At 43.1% G+C, this 24,818-nt stretch overlaps 1 protein-coding gene across 2 annotated transcripts; it reads right to left on the bottom strand.

Moving 5' to 3' along the window:
- Positions 1-24,818, bottom strand: nln (neurolysin (metallopeptidase M3 family)). Of its 2 annotated transcripts, XM_063212794.1 has the most exons (15): positions 24,679-24,818; positions 23,582-23,847; positions 21,378-21,510; positions 21,091-21,106; positions 14,100-14,204; positions 13,405-13,507; positions 12,900-13,060; positions 12,389-12,524; positions 11,281-11,483; positions 8,530-8,693; positions 7,783-7,984; positions 6,158-6,344; positions 5,502-5,630; positions 1,505-1,641; positions 1-217 (listed from the first exon to the last, which is right to left on the bottom strand). In XM_063212794.1, exons 1-15 carry the CDS (start codon positions 24,717-24,719, stop codon positions 77-79), a joined length of 2,124 nt encoding a protein of 707 aa, XP_063068864.1. In that variant the 5' UTR covers positions 24,720-24,818; the 3' UTR covers positions 1-76. The 2 variants fall into 2 exon arrangements, with proteins under 2 accessions (XP_063068864.1, XP_063068863.1); XM_063212793.1 differs by lacking the exon at positions 21,091-21,106 and having other exon boundaries at positions 21,362-21,510.

The raw sequence follows: 24,818 nt of genomic DNA on the forward strand, positions 1-24,818 counted from the left end.
GTTTGTAGAGCCACAGTTTACTCACTCACACTGAACAGATAACAAGACAAGACAAGGTCATGATAAAAAGTCAAGGTCAATGGCCATTTTGCATAAGTCCTTTGCAGTGGAAGAAAGCGTCTGACTGAGGTTCTCGGCCAAGGAAGGTTTTCAACATGTCCGCCCCGTCTCTGGAACCCCCCGTCTCCAGAATCACCTTACGGTACTCCATGCCAACCTGCCAAAGGGGGAGAGCAGAAGATTAGAGTAGAGTAGAGTAGAGTAGAGTAGAGTAGAGTAGAGTAGAGTAGAGTAGAGTAGAATAGTGTAGAGTAGAGTAGAGTAGAGTAGAGTAGAGTAGAGTAGAGTAGAGTAGAGTAGAGTAGAGAAGAGTAGAGTCACTTTATTCATCCCCGGGGGGGAATTAAGGTGTCAAGTAGCTTACATAAACACACACACATAATGCCCACATGGATATTTCAAGACATATATATAAGACAGGTAATAGTTGGGGGAGGGAAAAAAGACTACAGAATATTGTAACATTTAGAATAACAGTCCTTAAATGCATTATAAACACTTCAACAAAACATCTACAAATGCTGCCTGGTAAATGAGTAAGAAATATGACTTAAACACAAAGCTTTTAAACTACTGTTATTCTAAAGTGCTACCTCCATATGTACCTCCAGTGGCACGCTGTAATAGTCATTGAAATGTTAACTACAATAGTACTACAATACTATAACATAACACTGGGCCTTTAGTAATGCACTATGGCTTGATCATTGCCATTCTGGTAACAGCACATTTATAACGCTGTGTCTTTGTGACCAATAACTGAGAACAGCACGAGCCTGTTGGGCATAACAGCTGGCAAGGTGAACATTACCATGGAAATGATGCCCAAGTGGAGGAGAATAATTCCATGCTAAGTAGAGTGGATCTGCCTCCGCCAAGTCATCATTTCTGTGGAAAATGGTCCCTCACAGGCCATCCTCCCTTTCATTTCCCCTGAGGTCATTTTATATGCATGAGCTTCTATAATAAACCGTTGCTCTGTCTTTGAAGCTGCCGCAAGGAAAAAAAAGTTCAGTAGTCATTTAACTACTGTATAAATTTCTACTTCAAATGATGGTCAGTAAAATACAACGTTCCTTTCAAACTGGTTTGGCAATCTGAAAATTCCTGAGTGAGGAGAGAATTAAACCTGAGACCAACCATCTTTATAGCCCTCCACCAAAACAGACAGCTAACAAAGACAGACTGACAGGCAGGCAGACGACAGACAGACAACAATCTTTGCAATACCTGGCACACCCCCACCCAGAGGGCCAGGTAATTACACAGTAGTGAAATTTTATAGTGGCTTCCCACAGTCACACTTATTTTTTTGTGTGCAATTTTTGCTACCTTGAGGTTCATGATGCCCTCCTTTTTAATTATAAATTTAATTTAAATTACTCAGTATTGCAATTTTATAGTGACTATTGCACGCTCATATTTTTTGCTCTTTTTGTGCTACCTCAGGGTTCATGATGCCCTCCTTCTTGAAGCGGCTGAAGTAGATGTCCATGGAGTAGACCTCGCTCCAGAAGTAGCCGTAGTATTGGCCGTCGTATCCTCCTGCCAGGTGGCTGAAGCTGGCCGTCATGTTAGTGCCTACAGGGGGCGCAAGGACACCACAAACACAAACCTCAACACATTGCCTACCAGACCAGTTCATTACCTTCAAGGAAGTGATGTACAGTGCATATTGATCTGGATGTTACTGTAAAAGAAATCCATTAATACAGGACATGTAGACACTTTTTAGATTGGAGCAGGGGTGTCAAACTAGGGATGCAAACGATGAATCGATTAATCGACTTTAATCGATCAATGCATTAATCGATTAAAAAACATTCATCGCAATTAATCGATAATTCAACTGACAAGAGACCCTGGTGAAATGGGCATGTGAAGAGTGTGTGTGAAGAGGGATGTAAATAGTGGGAATATTTAAAACACCTTTGGATTAAAGAATGGAAATATAACTAATTTAAATGTGGTATTTTTTCTCAATTTTTAATTACAATTTTTAGATTAAGTATTTTTTTCTTCGAGAAACATTGAGATTTTGTGGGGAAAACGCCGCTTATCAATTAATGGTAAGTCGATCGATAAGGCTATCAACTAATGATTAATGAATTAATCGATAATTTGCATCCCTTGTCACAACATAAGGCCCGGGGTCCGGATGTGGCCTGCCAGATGTTTCAATGTTTCAATCTGGCTCCAGACTAGTCTGATCTTGGGCTCCAATCAGAGAGCGGGAGGGGTGGAAAGGCAATGACTGCAGGTGTTTGAAAAAATACAACTGATATGATTGGCTATGGGCTACGTAGTATATGACAAATGACACATCTGTAACACCCAATTTACAGTTATGGGCAATCGTCAACCATACCTTACCTATGAGAAATTGCATAGGTAGCCTCCGGACTCTCTCACTTGTGAGATCGTCTGGTGTCAACCAGGCAAGCCCCAGACACGCCTGCATTGGAGAGTTCTGCCAAAGAGGTTGGATATATAATAAAGAGGAATCGAAACACGCCCACTCAATGCAAAAGCGTGTGCTCAAAATTCGGTCTCCTAAGGGGGCGTTGTCCCTCCTTCTTCTTCTCTTTTCGTGGTGTTTGCACAAGATGTGCGCTACTGCCATCTACAGCGCTAAGGGGACTCCATTTATTCTCAACCTCAAGACTCCGAAGGTCTCCCGTTCACCCGACGTAAAGTGGATACCGGAAAAGAACCCGCCTGCTTTATCTCCCTCTCTTATACGATTCTCTGGTTCGACTGAGCCTCTGTGGGGCATGTGAAAAAAAAGTTGTGCTTTCCTCATGATTCATGAACACCAGAAACTAAGACCATTTCTAGTGTGCACCAGAATATGTAGGCTACCAAATACCTCTGTGCTGTGTAATTCTTATTGCCTGTATTTTTTCATTTCATGTGCCTTTAGTTTAGGGGCTTCATAACATCCTGCCTTCAGAGAGATGCAGTTCTGTCCCGTATTTGCTCCAGACATTCACGTCAACTGTCTGATGTGATCTTATTAAGAACCGTTCTTCTGCTAGGTAGATGATCGCCTCCAATATGTGCCAGTGAAGAAAACCGCACACTGATGAGCTCCCATTTAAGCCATTTTATTGCGTGATGTTTCGGGCCACCCTGGCCTTTTCTCAGACTAAGGGCCAGGGTTGCCCGAAAAGTCACGAAATAAAATGGCTTAAATGGGAGCTCATCGGTGTGCGGTTTTCTTCACTGCCTATGGATTAACTTTTTTTAACCTGCATCTGAAACCAATCTTTGGATGTGTGTGAGATTCCATTGAGGCCTCAAATATGTGCACATTCACACATGTACATGACTCTTGCTTTCTGATGTTGGAAGGACTCTGTACATCTGCAACACCAAGTCATATTGTAATGGGAACACTGGGACTAGTCTGCAACTGTCCTGCAGAGGGCAGTGTTTCCCCTCTGGTCTTCAGCTGCACAGGGCTGATATGAGGGAGCAACCAGAAAGACACTACAGCTGATCCATCTCACACCCCTCCCGGTATTCTTCTCAGAGTCCTGGTAACTTCCCCCACACCAAAGGCCCACTACATCACCGTTATTTACATTTACACCAGTCAACATCTGTCCCACTGCAAGCAAAAACAAAACAAAACAAAACACACTGTTTTAGGTACTTAGTGTTGACAGGACAGCAAAGTGTCAGTAGATGAAAACCCTTGAAGGAGGGAGAGCTAATGATGAGACAGCAATTTTGATCTCACATGCCATTAAAATACACCCATGCCATTAAAATATACCCCATGCCGTTAAAATAGACCCATGTCATTAAAATAGATATATGCCATTCAAATATACCCATGGTCCATAAGCACATCATGAAGACATTCACACCATACATGATGTATTACGATCAAGATTGTACGTCATAGTTCATGAATGTATTATATATCAGCCTCACACAGGTGTAGACAGACAGACAGACAGACAGACAGACAGACAGACAGACAGACAGACAGACAGACAGACAGACAGACAGACAGACAGACACACACACACACACACACACACACACTTCACTATCAGGAATGTGGTCCCTTGCAGCGATGCCAATACAGTCTTCATGCTGTAGTATGTGAACTCTATATCCCAACATGCCGATGGTCACTTTATCAAGAAAGGCTGATGGGTACTGTATCCTTTTACATCACATCACATTACATAACACTTGTGGGATCAGGTGCCTTGCTCAAGGGCACTTCAGCTCTGGGTGGAGAAGTAGGGAGAGGTCAGGGGGGATTTGAACCTACTACCCCCAGATTGAAATATCAACTCCCTAACCACTAGACCATGGCTGCCCGGCCCTATCATCGTATACCATATCCAATATCCTAAAATGTTAATGGCCCTTATACCATGACATCCTGATGGCTGCTATGTCCTAACAGTTGCTCTGCCAGTGCCTGCTTTGACCTCATCATAAGCCTCCCAACTGCCTATTGCCAAATTTGATATTTTCATTAAAGTTTACTTAGTAATAAACTAATATTTTTTAGTATGACCCAAGTACAGTCATTTTTGCAGCTAAAAATGACTATTTCTGGCAATTCAGAATGGCGGTCCATGGAGAAGATCCCCCTTTCCATGTATGAAAAGTGCAATTTTTCCAGTCATAATGAATACTTAGAATTTGATGGTGGTGGTAAGTAGTCATGAAAAAGGTAACATTAGTGAATGGGCAGCATACATTCTGTAAATAAACAACTAAAAATCTCACATAGTGTACCCTTAAATAATAAAGTAGACTACTGCCCCCCAATGGCAACTTAACACAGCCAACACCTCAGCTGTCTCCTCCTCAACACACCCCTCGAGGGCTACCTGACGCCCCCTGGGTGGCTGTAGAGCCCCCGTTGAGAAACAGTATCATAAAATGATGATGTTTATGGGATCAGGGGCAGTGATTGGAACAGGATACCTGGCATAGCATCGGAACTATACAGCAGTGGTTCTCAACCTTTTTTCAACAAACGCCCCCTGCACCTCATCATAAGCCTGCCAACGCCCCCTTCACTTCACCATAAGCCTACCAACGCCCCCTTGACTTCATCATAAGCCTACCAACGCCCCCTTGAGTTCATCATAAGCCTACCAACGCCCCCTGCACCTCATCATAAGCCTGCCAACGCCCCCTTCACTTCACCATAAGCCTACCAACGCCCCCTTGACTTCATCATAAGCCTACCAACGCCACCCTTAGTATTAAACATTTAAATGGACTAATGCCCCCAATGACAACTAAGCACTACTCCCTCTCAACTGCATCCTTCCCAACGCCCCGCTAGGGCTCCCCAACGTCCCCTGGGAGACTGTACCGCCCCCGTTGAGAAACACTACCATACAGGGATAACAGGATAACACCTGGCGTTACCTTCCAAACTATGCAGGATAAAGCATTACCTGGCGTGGCGGGGATGCCCAGGATGTCTTGGCAGTGCCTGGCGAATTCGTGTGCCGTGTCGGCCTGCGACCTGGTGTGCAGCGCCTGGTCCACCTTGCTCAGCACCACCTGCCTCAGGTTCATCAGCCCTGAAAGGGATACATACAGTACAGTACACAGGTGTATGTTAATAGCTGTACAGTATGTTAATAGTTGGCCATGTTTAACCCCTTAAGACACGGCATTATAAATAAGCTGTTACCAGTATGGCAATGACCAAGTCGTAATGTATTACTAAAGGCCCCTTGCACTATCATAGTATTGTAGTGCTATAGTAGTTAACTTCCAATGTCTATTACAGCGTGCCACAGGAGGTACGGCGCGCATTAAGGGGCTACATAACACCTTAAAACACATCTTTTCCTGGAGGCTTATGGCTGCTAGTTCCACAAGCACATTCATCTGCATGCACACACACACTCACGCACTGATGCGTGCGCGCACACAAACACATTCCTACACGATACCTTGTTAAGCGACCTTGGGTGTTTTGAAAGGCGCTATATAAAACAAAAGCATTATTATAGAGCCCCCGTTGAGAAACACTACTCTACTGTATATGTGCCCAAATTTACCCAAAAAAGTCCAAAAAGGTGGACATGACTCCTTAACTGACCTGTGTTGGCGGTCCTGGAGTTAATGAGTTTATCCAGCAGGGTGTCTGGGATGGGGCTGCCGTCTCTGTAATGGCCAGACATGCGGTGCAGCGGCTCGCGCTCCCACACCCAGTTCTCCAGCATCTGGGACGGAACCTCCACGAAGTCCGTCTCCACCAACGTCCCGCAGAACTCTGCATACTGAGTCTACAAGGAGAGGGGGCATTAAGAATTCAGAACTCCGCACACTGGGCCTACAGGGAGGGAAACGATAAGAATTCATCAGAGGAGAGGATTTATGTATTACTCAATGCATAACTCAAATATATGTGATTATAAGAACAGTGTATAAGCCTTTCATATTTCCAAAATCCAAACAACAGTTAAGGCCACGGGTGGCGTGGATTCAGTTCAAGTTTAGTTGAAGGAGAAGATTGTGCACATCCCAGGGAAAGGTGCAGGACGAAAGTCAACTGTTTCCAGAGACCGCACACTTAGAATCCTTTTTGTTGTGTTTTATTTTTTCATGGCAGGATAACATTTTGACTTCAACAGTCTTCTTCAGATTCTCTTGCGCGTAACACAAATAGGTATATTCCAAATAGGTAGTTCCAGTTTATTCCTAAGCAAAAAATAGTCCACAGGTTTTCTTTAACTGATATTCCAACAAACACTTTCACCATATTCATCATCCAATACTTGCATTTAGGGCCAAAACATACCAAGGCGGAACGGTTGCGGGACGAATGCAGTCTTTCTGCTTAGTTTCGGCCGGCCGGCGTGTTTTTCTCTGCCTTTCACACTGACAGCGTCAAAACCCTCCCCACAGCCAAAGCTAGCATGCTACTCTGCCATTCATTTGAATGAGACACCGCCGGTCGCCGGCGTGACAAATACGCTCGAGTTCTATTTTCCAAATGCAGCGCTGCTGACGCGCGACTACCGCTGGTTGGTGTGTAAGGACAGATATGTTTCAATGTATTTTCACCGACGCCAGTAAAAAACGCGGCCGTTCCGCGACGCTTTACTGCCCTGGTGTGTAAGACCCCTTAGAGTGTTTCGGCTCTTAACACTATTATACGCACACTCACACCTGAGCTTGCGCCCCAAGCCCAATTAGCCCTGAGAGTCACCTTGTTGGCAGACATCTCAGGGGACTGCACATGGCAGGGGCGTCCAGTTCCCTGAGTCAGGCCCAGGCTGGATGTATATATATCTCCTGTTGCACAACTTAGGGGCCCCACTGGGGTCGCTCCTCTTCAGCCAGAGCCACTTGGCTGCTCCTTTCGGCTGCCTCTGACGCAGATTTATGCAGATTTACGCACTGAGTTATGAGGGTCGTATGTAATGCATGCATGTACTGTATGTCTGTATATACAGTAGGGCTGTGTCCTTTGTTTTTGTCAGTTGTGCAGTAGTCTTGTGATGTGATGTCATGTGTATCGGTATGTCCTGTCTTAAACAAGTGTTGCTCAGGGATGCAAAATGAATTTCAGTGTAAACTGAAAACAAAGTATAATCATATCGTATTGTAACGTGCACCCAACACACACACACACACACACACACACACACACACACACACACACACACACACACACACACACACACACACACACACACACACACACACACAGTATTTCACCTGTGAGCAGAGCTCGTGCATGACGTGTCCGAACTCGTGGAAGAAGGTCTCGACCTCGTGGTGCTGCAGTAGCGAGGGGAATGAGCAGCTGGGTTTGGTGAAGTTGGCTACCATGGCAGCCACCGGGACCCGACGTATCCCATCAGCCCCCTGGCAGCCCGGCAGCAGCCCGAAGCACGCCGCATGGCCGTACTTCCCCTCCCTGGAGATCAATCAATCAATCAATCAATCAATCAGTCAATCAGTTAATCAATCAATCAGTCAGTCAATCAATCCCCTCTCTGGCAATCAATCAACTAGTCAATCAATCAACCAGTCAATCAATGAAACAATCAATCAATCGATCAATAGTATTTATATAGCACATTATCATACTCATTTGGCATTCAATGTGCTTGGCCATGCAAAACATATTACTTTCAGCTGCTGCAGCTTGATGAGCTACCAATAGGGGGCATTATTCTACTATTCGCCTAATTTGAGGCATTTCCTTGCCTGGACCTCGTCTGAGAGGACCATGCCAATTAACATCAATATTATGTAGGGGTGTGCGATATGACGGTATTAAATCATGAATCGTGAAATCAAGTTGAAGAGTGTCGAGAATCTGCCAAAGTGGAGAAATTGTAAACAGATCGTCTCTCAGTGAGAATGTTTACTTTATCTGGTAATGTCATTTGATGCAGTACCTGGTAGAGTAATGTAAAGCAGTACCTGGTAATGTACTGTAATTTGAGGTCTGATTACCTGGGGTGCAGGTCCAGGTAGAACTGTCCCACCTCCTCCCCCGTGGAGGTGTCGAGTACGGAGTAGAGGGAGACGCTGGAGTGCCAGGCGTGGGCGTCCTTCACCTGGTGGAAGCTCAGGCCCAGCAGCTCCTGGTAGATCTGTAGAAGACCCTCCTTCACCACCTGAGGTTGGAGGGAGAGGTTGAGTTTGTTTTACTCTTGAAGCAATAATCTACCATTTCTGTCAATAAGCTCATTTTACACCTCCCCTGGAGATAAATAATTGAATTTGACATTTCGGTAACGCTTTACTTTACGGTACAATATTTACAGTGTACTTTCTGCGTAACAACAGGGTAACAGACAGAAGTTACATTGTATCTAACGGGTAAAATGGGGATAATTACAAAGTAAATACTATGTAATACACATATCTGAAGAATTACTATGAAACTACTGCGTATTTTCTAACCATGTAATCATCGAACTTCCACCCTGTTGTGACCCAATTAATGGTATTTACTTTCTAATTACCCCCTTTTTACCCATTAGATACCATGTAACTTCTCTCTGTTACTCAGAAAGTACACAGTAATTACATATGGAGTACCGTAAAGTAAAGCCAGAGAGAGTAGAGAGAGAGAGGTTCCATTGGCCCATTGTTTCCGGGTTCTATTATTGGGGGGGAAATGCCCCTTTAGGCAGACCTAGGCAGACCTGAGGACTGTTCTATTCAATGCTAGGATCATCAGCTTTATTCCAGACTCAAGGTCCATTATCAACAAAAACAACACAATACAGAACATTTAAAAAAAACATACAAAACACACTTATAAAAGACACTTGTACCAGTGTTTCCACATGTATGACTGGTATCGCACTGCACTAAGCGCCGGATTTGACAGCAGCATAATAATTTGATTACATGAGCCATCCAGTCTACAAATAAATTTATACATCAAGTTCCTCAACAATGCATGAAATGTGTTGACCCCTAGACCACAAAACAATTCACTAGCACTGCTCCACCTGGGCTTCTTAAGCAGTATGCGCAGACCATCATTATATGCAACCTGGAGTTTCTGTAAGCTACCCTTTTTATACTTAGTCCACAAGGGGGCAGTATACAGAGGGGTGCAGTATGCCTTGAACAGGCTAATTTTCACACTATCAGTGCACCAGTGAAACTTCCTTACCAGCATGTTAGCTTGTCATTGAATCTAATGGTGCCCGCTACCAGCTACCGGTTATAGCAGTAAATGTCAATTTATGCCTGTTGTCCCTTGACAGCCAGGTGGCTTGTTCACCATAGGATTTGCAGACCTAAGCGTGAGCAGGTGTGTTGGATGTAAACAATGGTTCAAAGTCATAAGTTAATACTCCGTACGCCGTCTTTTCCACTTTTGATTGACCCTCCTTCACCAGTTGAGGTGGAGGTCTACTTTGATTATTTTACTCTTACTAAAAGGCACAGTGTACAAGTGAAACATTTATCCTTGTATCAAGGACAAGTGTCTGTGCCAGCTAATAGCAGTACATGCCAATTTACTAAGGTTGCAACTGCAGCGCGCTAATTGGATTTATTAATTACACTGCAAAATAATGCGTTATAAAAATTACCACAATTCATTTGGGGGCAGCTGTGGTGAGCTTTAGATCAGAGGGTTGCAGAACTTCGAATCCCACCCGTCTACTCCCTACCGTACTCCATACCTTAAGTGCCCTTGAGCAAGGCACCTAACCCCACACTGCTCCAGGGACAGCCGAGCAGAGCGTATTGTTCACCATAGGATGCTTTTGCACACCTCAGTTCAAAGGGGTGCGTTGGATGTAACTAGGGCTGGGCGGTATACCGTTAAAAACAACGTGATAACGGTTTTCACCTACAAAATGTTCACTTTTTGACGGGAGAAGGTTTTTTAAAAGTTTTTATTCCAAAAAAGTGATTAAAATAGAAATGAAGATTTATTAAAATTCAGGATTTTATCTAATTTTTAAATTTAATTTCAGCCTTTTCTTCAGAAACATTGAGATGTGGGGGAAAATCGCTGCTTATAAAAACAAATCGTGCAGAGAACCGTGATATTCATTTTCATCAAGAAAAGTGTGATGCACATTTTTTCCAGAACCGCCCAGCCCTAGATGTAACCAATGGCTCAAAGTAATCCGTAAATATGCCGCCACTGCATATGGCCAGTATGCTTCTGTTGTATTCCCTTCCACGGTTGTGAAGCTTCCGCTATCGATCTGCGAGGATTCTTCCGTCCTAAAGGTCCAGATTCGTACCTTAGCAATGCTGAGAACAAACGCTGATAGGACAACGGTTGCGTTTGACTGCCAATCAAAAGAATTCTAAAAGAATTCTAACTGTCAATCAAATCAACTAACAATGCTCATTTGAACAATTTTAATAGCTCTCTAAAGTAAAGGGTACAAATTATACAAACAGCAACATTTCGATGCACCAGTGGGATCCCATTTTTTGCCATCTGTATAACGAAATAAAGTGTATATTTTTGGAACTCATGCCCAGTGTACGGACCACTTCATCACACCATTAGGTGGATGTAAATTCAAGTGTAAAGAAATCCCGCACACTGTCCATTCCACCAACAAACTTTAATACGTTTTGGTCATCCGCTGACCGGATTTCTTTTCACTTGAATGACAACCCCACTGGGATAATATCCTACGCACCTGCCCAACTACAGAGGTGTGCAAAAGCGTCTTTGTTGAACTGTTTTGGATGTAAATTAGATAAGAAACACACCTCCATTGGGAAATACTCGATGAGCTTGTCCTTGTCCACGGAGAACTTGACCTTCTCCACCTGATTCATGTAGTAGGGCATGTCCCAGGCGTGGATCTGGCCGTCGAAGCTCAGGCCCCGCGCCTTACACTCCCTCTCCTTCAGGGACAGGATGAAGCTCCTCTCCTTCTCGCCGATTGGCTTCAACTTCTCCTGGACCTCGTCTGAAAGGAACATTACAACACATTGAATACCGGTTGTGTTTACCGAATTATGTCGTACAATAGCATATTATGTCATAGGGCCACTGCAACATGTTATGGCTCGTTTGAAATGTGAGACTTTCCCCAGAAGTCTCCTGGACCTCGTCTGTAAGGAACACACCAATTAACATCAATGTTATGCAACCCATCATCGTAGGCCAGAACTACAGATGTCTTTCAGTCTAAAGATGAAGTATTTCTAAACTCAAAAAAGACATGAAGTTTCATACAACTGTGCTAGTATGCACAAGACTCGAATAAGACAGTCATAACGTGAGTAAGTTCTTTACTGTTACTCAATACAAGCAACAATATCCCCTTAAGACACGGCATTATAAATAAGCTGTTACCAGTATGGCAATGACCAAGTCGTAATGTATTACTAAAGGCCCCTTGCACTATCATAGTATTGTAGTGCTATAGTAGTTAACTTCCAATGTCTATTACAGTGTGCCACAGGAGGTACGGTGCACATTAAGGGGCTACTTTTCACAACCTGTTCAACAACAGGGACATAGAGCACATGAAGACTTGCACATTGTGTCCTCATCAGATGACTTTCCCACAACTATGTACCTGCCAATAACAGATATAAGGACAGAGGTGTATATACAGGTGTGGGGGAGCGGGTGTTTGGGTATGTGAAGTGATGAAAGCTTGATTGCTGTACTGAAGTGTGTGCTATATATTTACTGTGATGATCAATAATGTGTATTATCTTTGTGTATGTTTTGTATCTGTATATTTATGCAATCTGTCAGACACCTCAATTTCCCTCGGGATTAATAAAAGTACTCTACTGAAATTGCATTTATGCCTCACCCGTGTTATATATCTGCTCTATAAAATGCCAAGGAGACACATACCCAGGAAGTTGGCCACTGTGCTGGAGTTCTTGGCCATGTTAATCTCCAGTACGTAGTCGGCGTGGGTCTGGAAGCCCAGCATCTTCGCCTTCCGGGCACGCAGCTCAATCAGCCTCTCAAGGATGGGTGTGTTCTCCTGAAACACACAGAGAGGGACATCTAGAAACATCAGAGGTGTCCAAAGTCTTTTCACTGCCTTCAATGAAACTTCGCCTGCTTGTTTCGGCTGTCTCCCTCAACCGAACTTGCCACCACAATGAGAGGCTCTGGTTTTCCAGAATCGCCAGGCCATTTCACCGCCGACCCCATCGTGGATTTGCCAACCTCTTCACCCCATCATACAGTTCCATACCACTTCTATGGACATAAAACCTTCCACTACTGTATCGTCTACTTTTGTTTTGTTCTGTTGAGTCTCTGTATGTCTTTGTAATGTTGTGTTTTGTTTTATGTTATATTTGTAAAGCGTCGGAGTGCATTATGGGGCTACTGTCCATCGTGTCCTCCTCACCTCTTGGCAGCGGCTGTGGAAAGCCTTCTCCATCTTCCTCCGGGTCTCGGGCACGTGGCACCTCTTCATGAGGGGGTAGTAGTGGGGGTAGGCCAGGGTCACCTTGAAACGGCCGTCCTCAACCCGGTCCAGACCTGACATGTAGCTCTCCGCCATGCCGTCTAGTATGTGGTTTTTAAAAAAAATAAAGGTTCAATAAAAACATTAAAAATGACACAAAAAGAAACATTTAACCAAGTAAGACATAGTCTGTGTTATAAATCAGCTGTTACCAGAATGGCAATGATGAAGTTGTAATGTATTACTGAAGGCCCTGTTCACTGTAATTATGGAGTAGTGCTATGGTAGTAAAGTTTTTTCACTGACTATCACAGTGTTCCACTGGTGGAATGGCATGCGTTAAGGTGCTATCAGAGTGCCCAAGTTGTGTAACAGTAAGTAGTGTGATACTGAGAAGATATGGACAGAGCAATCTACTATTCCCACTTCTATCTTGCGTACTTACCCAATTCATCTTCAGAGAATAAGAGGAAGGAGTTTTCTTCATTGATGTTACAACTGAAGTCAATTGACAATTCACTTATTGTTTTAGACATTGACTTAATCTCCTACACAAACAAGAAATAAGTTTAAGTGTTAACACACAACAGGTCGACAAAAAACATTTGATGTCCACGATGAGAGTACATCTTGTATCAGACCACGGTATAAATGCTGCCCTACACAGGCAAAGTCCAGTAACTACTGTATATATTCTGTCAACATTGAGTTAAAGTGATACTGTCCCATTTTTGGAAATAAGCTTAATTTTACTCAATGTTAGCTGCTAGCATGGAGGTAGAATTTGCACTGCCATACTCAGAGAACGGTTGAAAGTACAAGAGAAAGGTCAAACTCAATTATCTAACTCAAAGGGAGGTTTAAAATGAACCTATTTCCTCAAATGGGACAGTATCACTTTAAGACTGAAAACGATCTTCATCACACCTCCTTTACGTTGTGACAAAGCCTTATGGTCCAAATGTGTCCCGTTTTAGAGATATTGATATGACAAATTTGTAGTAACTACAATATCCAACCTAATACCAAGACTTTGAAGGCCTTTTTCCTCAATTTCAGTGTTGGTGTAGTGACTCCACTTTGCCTTTGTGGGGCAGTATAGTAAATGCTACATAATTGCTGTCAATGTACAGTGCTCACCTCCTGGACAGCTTTTGATAAATGCAAGCCGTTCCTCTTCCCCAGCGTTACCAGGCGCTCTACGAATCTCTCCGTCTCCGGAGACAAGCCATTTAGCTTCTTCTCCTGCAAAACATTGCATTAAATTAGCCTACATTAGCCTGACATTACATTAGCATACATTAGCCTGACACTACATTAGGCTGACATAGCATCATCAGTCATCTCTCCACTCGAGATCCTCAAACAGGCTCATCACTCACATTAAACACATCAGCTGAATTGAGAGTGATATTATGACTGTAAGGGATTATGTGAGTTCATCAAAAGTTAAAAGGTTACATGTTACCTGTCATGTAAATAAAATACTGTTGCTCTGACTTTGTGTTCTTATAAAATAACATTTGGTTTTGATTTTCCTGCAGAACATTTTGTTAGCTAAGGTGATAGGCCAGCCGTGGCCTAGTGGTTAAGGAGATGGGCTCAAGATCCAAGGGTTGCAAGTTCAAATCTCACCCTTCCAATCCATAGCTGTAACCAATAACCTGTACTTAAAATAACTGTAAGTTGCTTTGGGTAAAAGCGTCAACTGATTGTAATGTAATGTAATGTTAGCCTTCGTCAGAGACACATGACTATCATCTTTGGAAAAACCATATTGTGCAGTTTCATACGAAAATATGTTATGGAAACCCACAAAAATAAATAGCTTTTTTTTTATTTTTTTATTTTTTATTTATTTGTTACAAGGATGGCCCCTTGAGATGTGCCATCTCATTTTCGAGGGGGTCCTACTGATAGTACAGTACAAAAACAAAAAACAAAACAAAACAGTAGACATAGACACACACACTCACTCATTCACTCACTGGCGTTGCTCTCCAAACTACCCCACCACCCAACATGCTACAATAGTATGGTTTACAAGATGCCATAAGTTGTTAAAGAAATCATATGAATGAAAAGAAAAATGAAAAATGAAAAAGAATGATGAAAAAGAATGAGAAGGAAGAGGGCAAAACAAGACAACAGAAAACCCAAAAAACACAAAAACAAAACAGACCGTAACCAGAAACAAACAAACAAAAACCCGACCCAGCAACTAAGGCCTTTCAGAAACAAGAGCAGGATGTTTCAAAGTAAGTGATTAAAGATGATCTAAAAATATAAAGGGAAGTGATGGACCTAAATGAAGAGGGAAGGCTATTCCAAACTGAAGGAGCTTTGAATTTAAATGCTCGGCGACCGATTTCCTTTCTAATTCTGGGTATCACTAAGAACAGATGGTCAATGTTACGTAGGCTATAGTCAGAGCTTAGGGGGGTTAGTAGCTCTTTCAGGTAAGGAGGGGACTGTGTGTGTATACATTTAAAAATGAGAATTGACCAGTGGAGCTTTCTTCTATTCTTGGGTGCAGGCCAGTTCAAGGCTTCATACATTGTACAGTGATGTGTCCTATATGGACATCTAAGTACAAATCTACAAAGACTGTTGTACAGTACATTGAGAGGATGAAGATGAGTTTCAGGAGTATTACTATATACAACATCTGCATAGTCAAGAATTGGAAAAATTAACTGAGTTACAATTCTTTTACGGACCTCCTGTGAAAAGCAGTCAACTGAACGATAAAGAGATTTTAAACAACCAGTTATTTTCTTGGAAATTGCGTTAATATGATGTCTAAAGGAGAGCTGAGAGTCCAGCCAGACACCCAGGTATTTAAACTCCTCCACTCTATCTAGTAGTGTTCCATCAAGAAGAGTAACTGACCAGTTAGTAGATGGCAGACAGCTGGTTCGAGTACAAAACAGCATGCTATATGATTTTTCCTTGATCAGGAGAAGCTTATTTGAGAGAAACCACTGTTGCACTTTGTTGAAGTCAGATTGGAGAGTATGTTGAATATGAGAAATATTAGCAGAGGAATAGTACAATACAGTATCGTCAGCATATAAGTGAATTTGACTATCAGAGCACATTTGTGGCAAATCATTGATGAAAATAGAAAACAACAGAGGGCCCAACGATGAACCTTGAGGAACGCCCTTATCAATTAATTTAAATTTAGATTCCCTACCCTGAAAGAAGACGCTTTGAGTTCTGTTATGAAGAAATGAATTGAAAAATAGTAAAGCTGTACGGGACAGGCCAATAGCATGTAACTTATCTAATAAAAGGTAATGGTCAACTAAGTCAAATGCCTTAGAGAGGTCAATAAATATAGCACCTGAGGTCATGTTGCTGTCTGCAGCTGACATTACATCATTGGTGAATTTTAAAAGAGCAGTTGTGGTTGAGTAACCGGGTCGGAATCCTGATTGATGCTGAGATAATATGTTGTGGTCCGTAAGATATGTGGACAATTGGTTAAATATGAGCTTTTCAAATATTTTTGTTACACTATTAATTATTGAAATAGGTCTGTAATTGTTCATATCTGAGGTACTGCCGCCCTTGTGAAGAGGAATTACTCTAGCACTTTTCCATGAGGAAGGTATTTCACCTGTTGTTAAAGATAAGTTGAATAGATCAGCTAAAGGGAATGACAGAACATGAGAGGCCAGTTTAAAGAACCTAATATCCAGGCCGTCTGGGCCTGCGCTACATCCAGCTCTCATACCATCAATGACCCTCTGGACGTCAAATGGGGAGACTATATTGAAGCAAAAGGAACTGTTACTCCTGCCCTGAGTCAGGCTTGGCCCATAATGGGAGTTACCTGACATAGTTTGTCCTATTGTAGCAAAGTGATGACTGAATGCCTCAGCAATCATTACAGGTTCACTTACCATTTGGCCATTAGAACTAATATGGGTTGTGGAAGATTTTGAGGATTTGTTTGTAAGATAATTCATTTTTTTCCAAATTTTTTTAGGATTTTTAAAATCTGTTGCCAGGCTATTCTTAAAGTAACTTGCTTTAGCATTCCTTGTTTCAGTTTTACATCTATTCCTTAGCTCCTTGTAAATGTTCCAGTCTGTAGAATCCCTGGTTTTGCGGAATTTTCCCCAGGCCTTATCTCTTTGTTTAAGTAAACCAATAAGTTCACCTTTGATCCAGGGAAGATTTTGACCTCTGATCTTCTTTGAAATCAATGGTGCATTTTTGTTAATTACTTGCAGGAACTCAGAATAAAAGAAGTGCCAGGCTTCTTCAACAGTTGGAATTAGTTGAAATCTTCCCCAATTCACATTCAAGATGTCCTGAATGAATTGTTCAGGATTAATTTTATTGATATGCCTAATCTTAATCAGTTTGGGAGGAGGATGTACCAATTTAATTTTCCAGACACAAAATACCATTGAGTGGTCACTAAAGGAGTCAGGTAGCACACCTGATTGAGTTATTCTGCCCGGGTGGGAAACTAGTATCCAGTCCAACAGAGATGAGGAGCTGGGGCCAACTCGAGTGGGTTCTGAAATAATCTGAGATAAATTTATACTATTAAAAAGAGTGCGAACCTTATGGGAGGAGCGGTCTAACCAGTTAGAGTTGAAATCACCAAGTATAATTTTTTCAGTAGAACGGTTAAGGGAATTAATAGTAGACAAAATGCAATCAGTGGTTTCAGCAGGGGCAGATGGTGGTTTATAGATATTGCCAATAATTAAACTTTTATTTTCATGAAAAGTAATGTTAACAAAAAGTCCTTCAAAATACTGGGGACTCTCCTCAGGAAAAGCAAGATCAGCAGTCAAATTTGATGCAACATATGTTAATAGTCCGCCACCTCTAGATCCTCTGTCTTTCCTGAATGATACATAGTCATCAAGTTTAATATCCTTGTCAGAGATACCATTGTTTAGCCAAGTTTCAGATAATGTAATCACATGGGGTTTGTTGTAGGTAAGCCAAGCTCGCAATAAATCAATTTTAGGCATCAAGCTCCTAATATTCAAATGTACAATAAGTAGCCCCTTAGCGAAATTCATTTATCTTCCATGAAGAAAGGTGGGGTAGAGCATCTTAATCATAAATGAGTAGCCTAGCTGATAAAGGCAGAAACAGCTGGATGAGGGAGGCAGGAAGAGAGCAATAATCACCAACACAAACACATTCACACCCACACTCACACACACACAAAAACACAGAACAAAAAAAACCCACATAAGGCAATATAAGATTGCATTGGGGAGGGGTGAGGGGTCACATAGTAAGCTTATACAATGTTTTTCTGTAAATCAACTTCATAAATTACATTCACAATACCAAATCTTTTCAGGGGATCTGGTCAGCTGACTGCCTTTAGTGTAAAATGCTGGGGTGAAACCCTGTGCACAGTTCACATTGCTGCCCTGACGTTTCCGTGGAGCTCAGTTCAGACTCGATAAGTAATAAACAGCCAGGCACCAAGGAGCTACCGCCATAGCATGCATTGTTTCAGGCCAAGGAGTCAATGTCATATGTATATTTAGCTCGGTGCGAATGGCTTATAAACTTCACAACTATACATGTGCCATAGGTGCTGAATATCTGCAGAGGTGAATGCGGAGCAGTATTGCCAGATGGAAAATGCTGAACTATCGGAACCAAAACCTCAAAATGATTGTTTTTGGGGGCGTTTGGGAATAAATTATCGTAGAAGAACCAAATGGTTGTTTTAAGTCAACTAAATGATCTGTCAACTAAATGATCAACTAAATTATCGTACATCATGGTTTTTTATCGTATAGGGGACAAAATGGACAAAAATATGGTACAAAAATACGATAATTATCGTACATCTGGAAACACTGATGCGGTGTCATCATGTCTGCTCTTAGTCAATCACAAACATGAACTGATACCGGATTTTATACTCACTTTAATTTGATTTTTTATTAAAATACTGTGTTTGATCCTTTAAACAACTTAAACACTTTCATAAACAACCTCCCTGAATGTCAATACATCACCAATAATACAAATGAAAGCAAACGGATAAAAAAAAAAGTTTCTGCCTTATTCGACCGTCATCACTGCCACTATTAGCCAATCAAAACATCCAACGATAACATGTTTTCATTTCTGACTGGGCGCAAAAACACAATTTGACATGTATTGGAATGAAGTTGCAGTCGATCAACCCCCCGGTGGGATAAACACACAAATACACCCAGAGTGCCTCCTCTGAAATAGCCCCTCTGCTGCTACTGCGCCGTGCTGCTGTGCTGTGCTGCTGGCCATGCACCACACTTGCTGGGGACAGTGTTGCCAGATGTGTCTGACCAAATCCCGCCCAAAAGGTTCTCAAAAACTGCCAAAATGCGCTAAATTCCGCCCAAATTCAACAAATTACATTGACTTCTATGGGCCCAAAACGGCTTAAAAAACCACCAAATGGCCAATTTTTCCCGTTTTTGCCCGCCGCCCCTCATCCCAAGTAGCCCAATTGGGCGGGCACCCGCCCGATCTGGCAACACTCGCTGGGGAAAATAGTTGAATAGTTGGCGAACAGCCTCAGGTCCTCTGCCAGACCCCCTCCACCCCCACCCCCTCTATCTCTCTCTGCCAGCCTCCCCTGCCCACATGACCCTTATACTGGGGCAACATAACCACCAACCATCTCTCTCTCTCTCTCTCTCTCTCTCTCTCTCTCACCCCTAATCCCATCGCTCTCTCTCTCAATTTCTCTATGTATCTCTCTCGGTCTCTCTCACTCACTTTACCCCCCATCTCTCGCTCTCTCTCTCTCTCTCTCTCTCTCTCTCTCTCTCTCTCTCTCGCTCTCTCTCTCTCTTCGCTCTCTCTCTCAGTCTCCGTCCCCCCTTGCTACCAATGACAGTGATTTCTTCATCTGCGATCGTAGCCACAGCTCAATCAGAGTCCCAGCGATAAGGCTAGTAAATAACTCTGGAACGGAACAAACCAGATCTTCAACTTTGGTGGGACGTGTTCACATACACACCGTAACCACTCTGCCTTGTAAATACCCAGTAGTAAACCTGCCCTTTTGTGTGTCCCTTTCAAGCGGGCTACCTCTCCCAAATTAAACTCAACAGACTTCACTTCACTCCCAGGTCTGGACGGCGAAAATAGCTGCAGACAATGTGACACTTTAATCGTGTCTCAAGGCCGTTTCCCTGCCGTGTTTTTTGTTCTTCTAGGATAGCACAGTCTAGGGTAGTCCCAGGGACACTTTCTTAAATTTCACTCACATGTTTATGCATGTATATAGTCCAAGGAAGTAGGCCTAACAAACACACAGTTTTCATTCAAAGCAGCACACTTGTGTGTTTTCCACCACTATCTTGAAATATTTACATATTTGGGGTCAACAAATTTCACTCTTCTTCATCTGATAATTTCAGGTTTGTGCCAACCAACAGTTTAAAATGCGTTAAAATGAGGCCCTTTGTTGTTGAGTTTGTTGTTGCCGAAATGGCCATAATCAACTAATAATGCAGTATTTCTCAAAGTGGGGCGGAAGCCCCCCTAGGGGGGCGCGAAGGTATTGGAGGGGGGGCGCGTGAAGTCAGAGGTTTTTCTTTTTTAATACTTTTCTGCTTTGCCATTAACTCAACACATTCACTTTACAATCACAATATATTATATATTTATTAATTAATATTTAGAGAACATCATAGGCCATATACATGTATATTAGGCTCTAATAAACTTCACGAAGGCCTATTTATTTGTATTTTCGTAACCATTTTGCTCGAGGGGGGCGCAGACAGACACCCTTCCTCTCCTCTGAAGGGGGGAATGGCACAAAAAGTTTGAGAAACACTGTAATAATGTACTACGAGACATCAGTAAGTGTAACTGAGGTGCTCCTGCGCAGTCCGCTACACAGGGCTCGGACCCAACCCCTCCTGATCAACGCATCAGTTCGGGTACTGTATGGGAGTCACAGCACAACACCGCTGAGCTAAAGGACCAGTCCGATAGCACAGTCAGCGCTACCGATACCTTAGGAGGATTGCTAACATTCCACGCCACAGTATGCTAGGTGGCCTCCATTGCACATGTTACCTGGAGAGATACAGGCCGCTGGAAGTGTCTGCCAAATGTAATGTAATGTTACCTGAAGGGACACTAGCCTCTGGAAGACGTCTTCCCTATGTTACCTTAAGAGACACCATGTTGTAACCTGAATGTAGACTAGCCTCTGGAAGACGTCTTCCCTATGTTACCTTAAGAGACACCATGTTGTTACCTGGAGAGAGACCAGCCTCTGGAAGACGTCTTCCCTCTTCCCTATGTTACCTAGAGAGACACCATGTTGTAACCTGAATGTAGACTAGCCTCTGGAAGACGTCTTCCCTATGTTACCTTAAGAGACACCATGTTGTTACCTGGAGAGAGACCAGCCTCTGGAAGACGTCTTCCCTCATGCTCAGCTCCACGTCGAAGTCCGCCAGCCTCTTATCTGCCTCCGTGCTAGCCAGACGCACCTCCTTACACGGGTGCACAAACTGGGGGAAGTCCAGCACATGACGAGACGCTGAAACAGAGAAAAAGAAAAAAAAATATCAGTGTTTCATTACATTACATTGCACTTTTATCCAAAGTGACACACAGATAGTACAGGGTATTGGTTACAGTCCCTGGAGCAGGGTGGGGTTAGGTGACTTACATAAGGGCACTTCAGCCATAGATGGAAGAAGAGATTGGTCAGGGTGGGATTGAACCTGCAACCCTGTGATCTACAGCCCAACTCCCTAATTATTACACCACGACTGCCCCACACGATTGCCTGCAGAACTTTTGTTAGTCAAGGTGGTGGAGGATTAACCTACATCAGATACATGATGTGACAATCATCATGGGAAAGGCTATGTTGTGGATGGAGTTCATATGAAATATTAAAGTCCTATGAGTATACATTTTGGTGAGGCAATTTCACATTCACAACACAAAATCTTTGTGTTTTCAAGGGACCTAGTCAAGGGGGTAGGGGTTTGTGGCCGCCGTAAAAATAAAGTGCAGGGGGAATCATCAATTGTCAAGGGTGCTGGATAGGCCTACATGCGAACGCAGGGTGAAATTTGGGCGTATGGGAGAGATTGTCTCCCTCTCTGGTTTTGATATCTTCACTTCATATCCACATTATTTTAACTGCAGTTTAATGGAACTAAATTGATGTTGCTTAATGAAATCTTAAACTTCCCCTCAGCCCATATTTTTTGCTTATCAGCGCACCTTGCTGTGATCTATTTCATAAAACTTCACACAACGTTTCAACCAAATAAAAGTCTTCGTCAGGTGTGTTAATCAGGTAGTGGCCAGGTCTATATATAGAAGACTGGGGCATCGGGGGTGCTGTGGCGCACCATATTAATGAAAGTGAAAGTGAAAGTGAAAGCCCAACTGGGAAACTCCAACTCCCATTGTCTTTGTGACACAACACTCCACAGCACACAAGTGAACACTACACACTGCACACAACGAAATTGCATTTATGCCTCACCCGTGCAAGGGGGCAGCCCTCAGAGGCGCCCCATGGGGAGCAGTGCGGTGGGACGGTACCATGCTCAGGGTACCTCAGTCATGGAGGAGGATGGGGAAGAGCACTGGTTGATTACTCCCCCCACCAACCTGGCGGGTCGGGAGTCGAACCTGCAACCTTTGGGATGCAAGTCTGACGCCCTAACCGCTCACCCATGACTGCCCATAGTATGCCCATTAATATGCACACACCATAAACGGGCAATGGTGTGCATGGGGACCCAGGTTCGAATCCAGCAGAATCTAGTCATGCCCCAGCTCTTCTCATCTCTCTCCCACTGCTTTCCTGTATTCTCTTGCACTAGCCTATTCAAGGCAAATAGTTCCCTATAAACAGAGGTGTCAAAATTAAAAGTAAAAGTAAATCTGTGGTGTAATTACAACACTGGTGTGTGGTATTACATAGCAGTTACACCACTTACTCCATTGTACCTAATGGGATAGATAGACTGTGCTGTTACTAAAAAAACACTAAAAACCTAACAAGGACCCACTACAAACTTGACCCAACCAGTGCAGTTAGCCGATGGTAGGACGAGTACACTGGTCTGCTTGTTACTCAGATAAATTACCTGGTTTGGAAGGAAACTGTGTTTCTTTTTTTTTAACTTTTACTTTTGACACCTCAGCCTATAACCTTTTTTTTGGTGCGATTCATGTGTGAATGTTTAAAGCTTCCAAAGAATGAAAACTAAATTTACATTTGTTATGTGTGTGGGGCTCTGGTCTGGGGTCAGGGGGGAACAATCATTGTTGATTGTTGAAAAGCGTTAAAAAGGCCAGCTGCTTTTCATGAACGGTATCATATCACAGCATGAAATTATGTGGCACGGCTCAAGTTACCCCTGATGGCCCTGGCCCAATTCATCCCCTGTGTGCAGCACTATTAGGCAAACATATTACCGGTAGGTAGTATATGTGTCTTTATTCTTAGTTTTTTGCCATAATCATGGTGGGTTATTTAAGTCTCACAGCACACCAGAAGGAGCCAAATTTAGGTCCCTGACTGGGTAGAAATCACATTACAGACCATGCAGAGGCTCACAAACACACTGTCGGCTACTCACAGGCGTAATGCAATTTCACATCTGCAAGTGGCTTCAGGGTGTTTTCAACAGAGACTTTCCGGACGTCCACAGCTCCTATCGTGTCGTAAACATGCCGAACCCTCTGGATCAGCTTGTCTGTCCTCTCCTGGATCTGTTCAGGGGTCAGGTCCCATCTCAGAGCTTTCCTGCTGTTGTTGACGACAGCAGAGTCTGAACAGCCGTTTGTAGAAACCACCAGTCCGTTGGTGAGGGTCATGGCCAAGTGTGATCCGGTGCACAGGATCCTAAAGAAATAGAAATTAATATACAACTGTCACTCACTCACACTTCTGTCACCCCTCTCCGCTCTGCGGTTACTGTCTGCTGAATCACACTGACAGGTAGAAGCACCTACATCCACAGACTTTAACTACCTTCAGTTCAGTCAGCTCAAGTGTTCTGTTAATAGCTGCGACTGGCAAATCAATTAAGAGAAGACGCCCTTCAAGTGCTCTGTGTGTGCGTATGTGTGTGTGTGCGCCTTCACAATGACTGTCTCTCAAGTTTCACAGTCGGTGCTGGAGCCTCTTTGCCGTCGGGAAGTTCTCTAGTAATCTGAAGACTCGCTCAGGCTGGGTCAAGAATGTCACCGGGTCCCTTAAATAAACAAGTGATAAATACCAGAAAATCACACCTCAGATGTGGACACTCGATCTCGCGCACCGGCGCATGCTGCGAATGTTGCCAAGTGCTAATGACGATCGTAATTATTTCACTTTCAGACTTTGGAGGATAAGAAACTGGCTTGACCTTGTGTTGTGTGGGGGTCTAATTTCTGGTTAAAACAAAAGCATGGTACTTCCGCCACAGTATAAACAATGAGTAAATCTGGTTGACCAGTGTGTAGATAGTCTGCTATTACCATGTTATAAACTCATACGCGTAAATGTAAATAGGTTAATGAAACCTGGCATTCCCTTATTTGAATGTTGACATCGGCATGCTTGTAAATGCCAAGTCATAACTCACAGCAGGTTAATTTTAGTGTCCCCTTGGCGTGCGTAATGCTCTCAGCAGTCACACGCACATCAGATTAAGAATAAGCAGCAGGGAGGGAAATGCTCGGAGTCAATTACCTGCTTCCCCTGCGATATACTAAAATGCCGAGAGAAAACATCACATGCCAGAAGTTTCATGCGTTTCTTTGCGTGCAAACAGGTAAACTTAGCTGCTCCCCTCCTCTCCTCTTCCACTGTGATTCGTCTGCTTGTGTGCC

This window comes from Engraulis encrasicolus, chromosome 12 (genome assembly GCF_034702125.1).
Source record: "Engraulis encrasicolus isolate BLACKSEA-1 chromosome 12, IST_EnEncr_1.0, whole genome shotgun sequence".
Taxonomy (NCBI): Eukaryota; Metazoa; Chordata; class Actinopteri; order Clupeiformes; family Engraulidae; genus Engraulis; species Engraulis encrasicolus.

Coding starts and splice junctions, on each gene's coding strand:
- nln (XM_063212794.1), bottom strand. CDS start 24,719: ATGTTTTCTCTCGGCATTTTAGTATATCGCAGGGGAAGCAG. Junction 1,642..5,501: donor GGGCATCCCCGCCACGCCAG/GTAATGCTTTAT, acceptor CGCCCCCTGTAG/GCACTAACATGACGGCCAGC. Junction 218..1,504: donor AGGGCATCATGAACCCTGAG/GTAGCACAAAAA, acceptor CCCCTTTGGCAG/GTTGGCATGGAGTACCGTAA.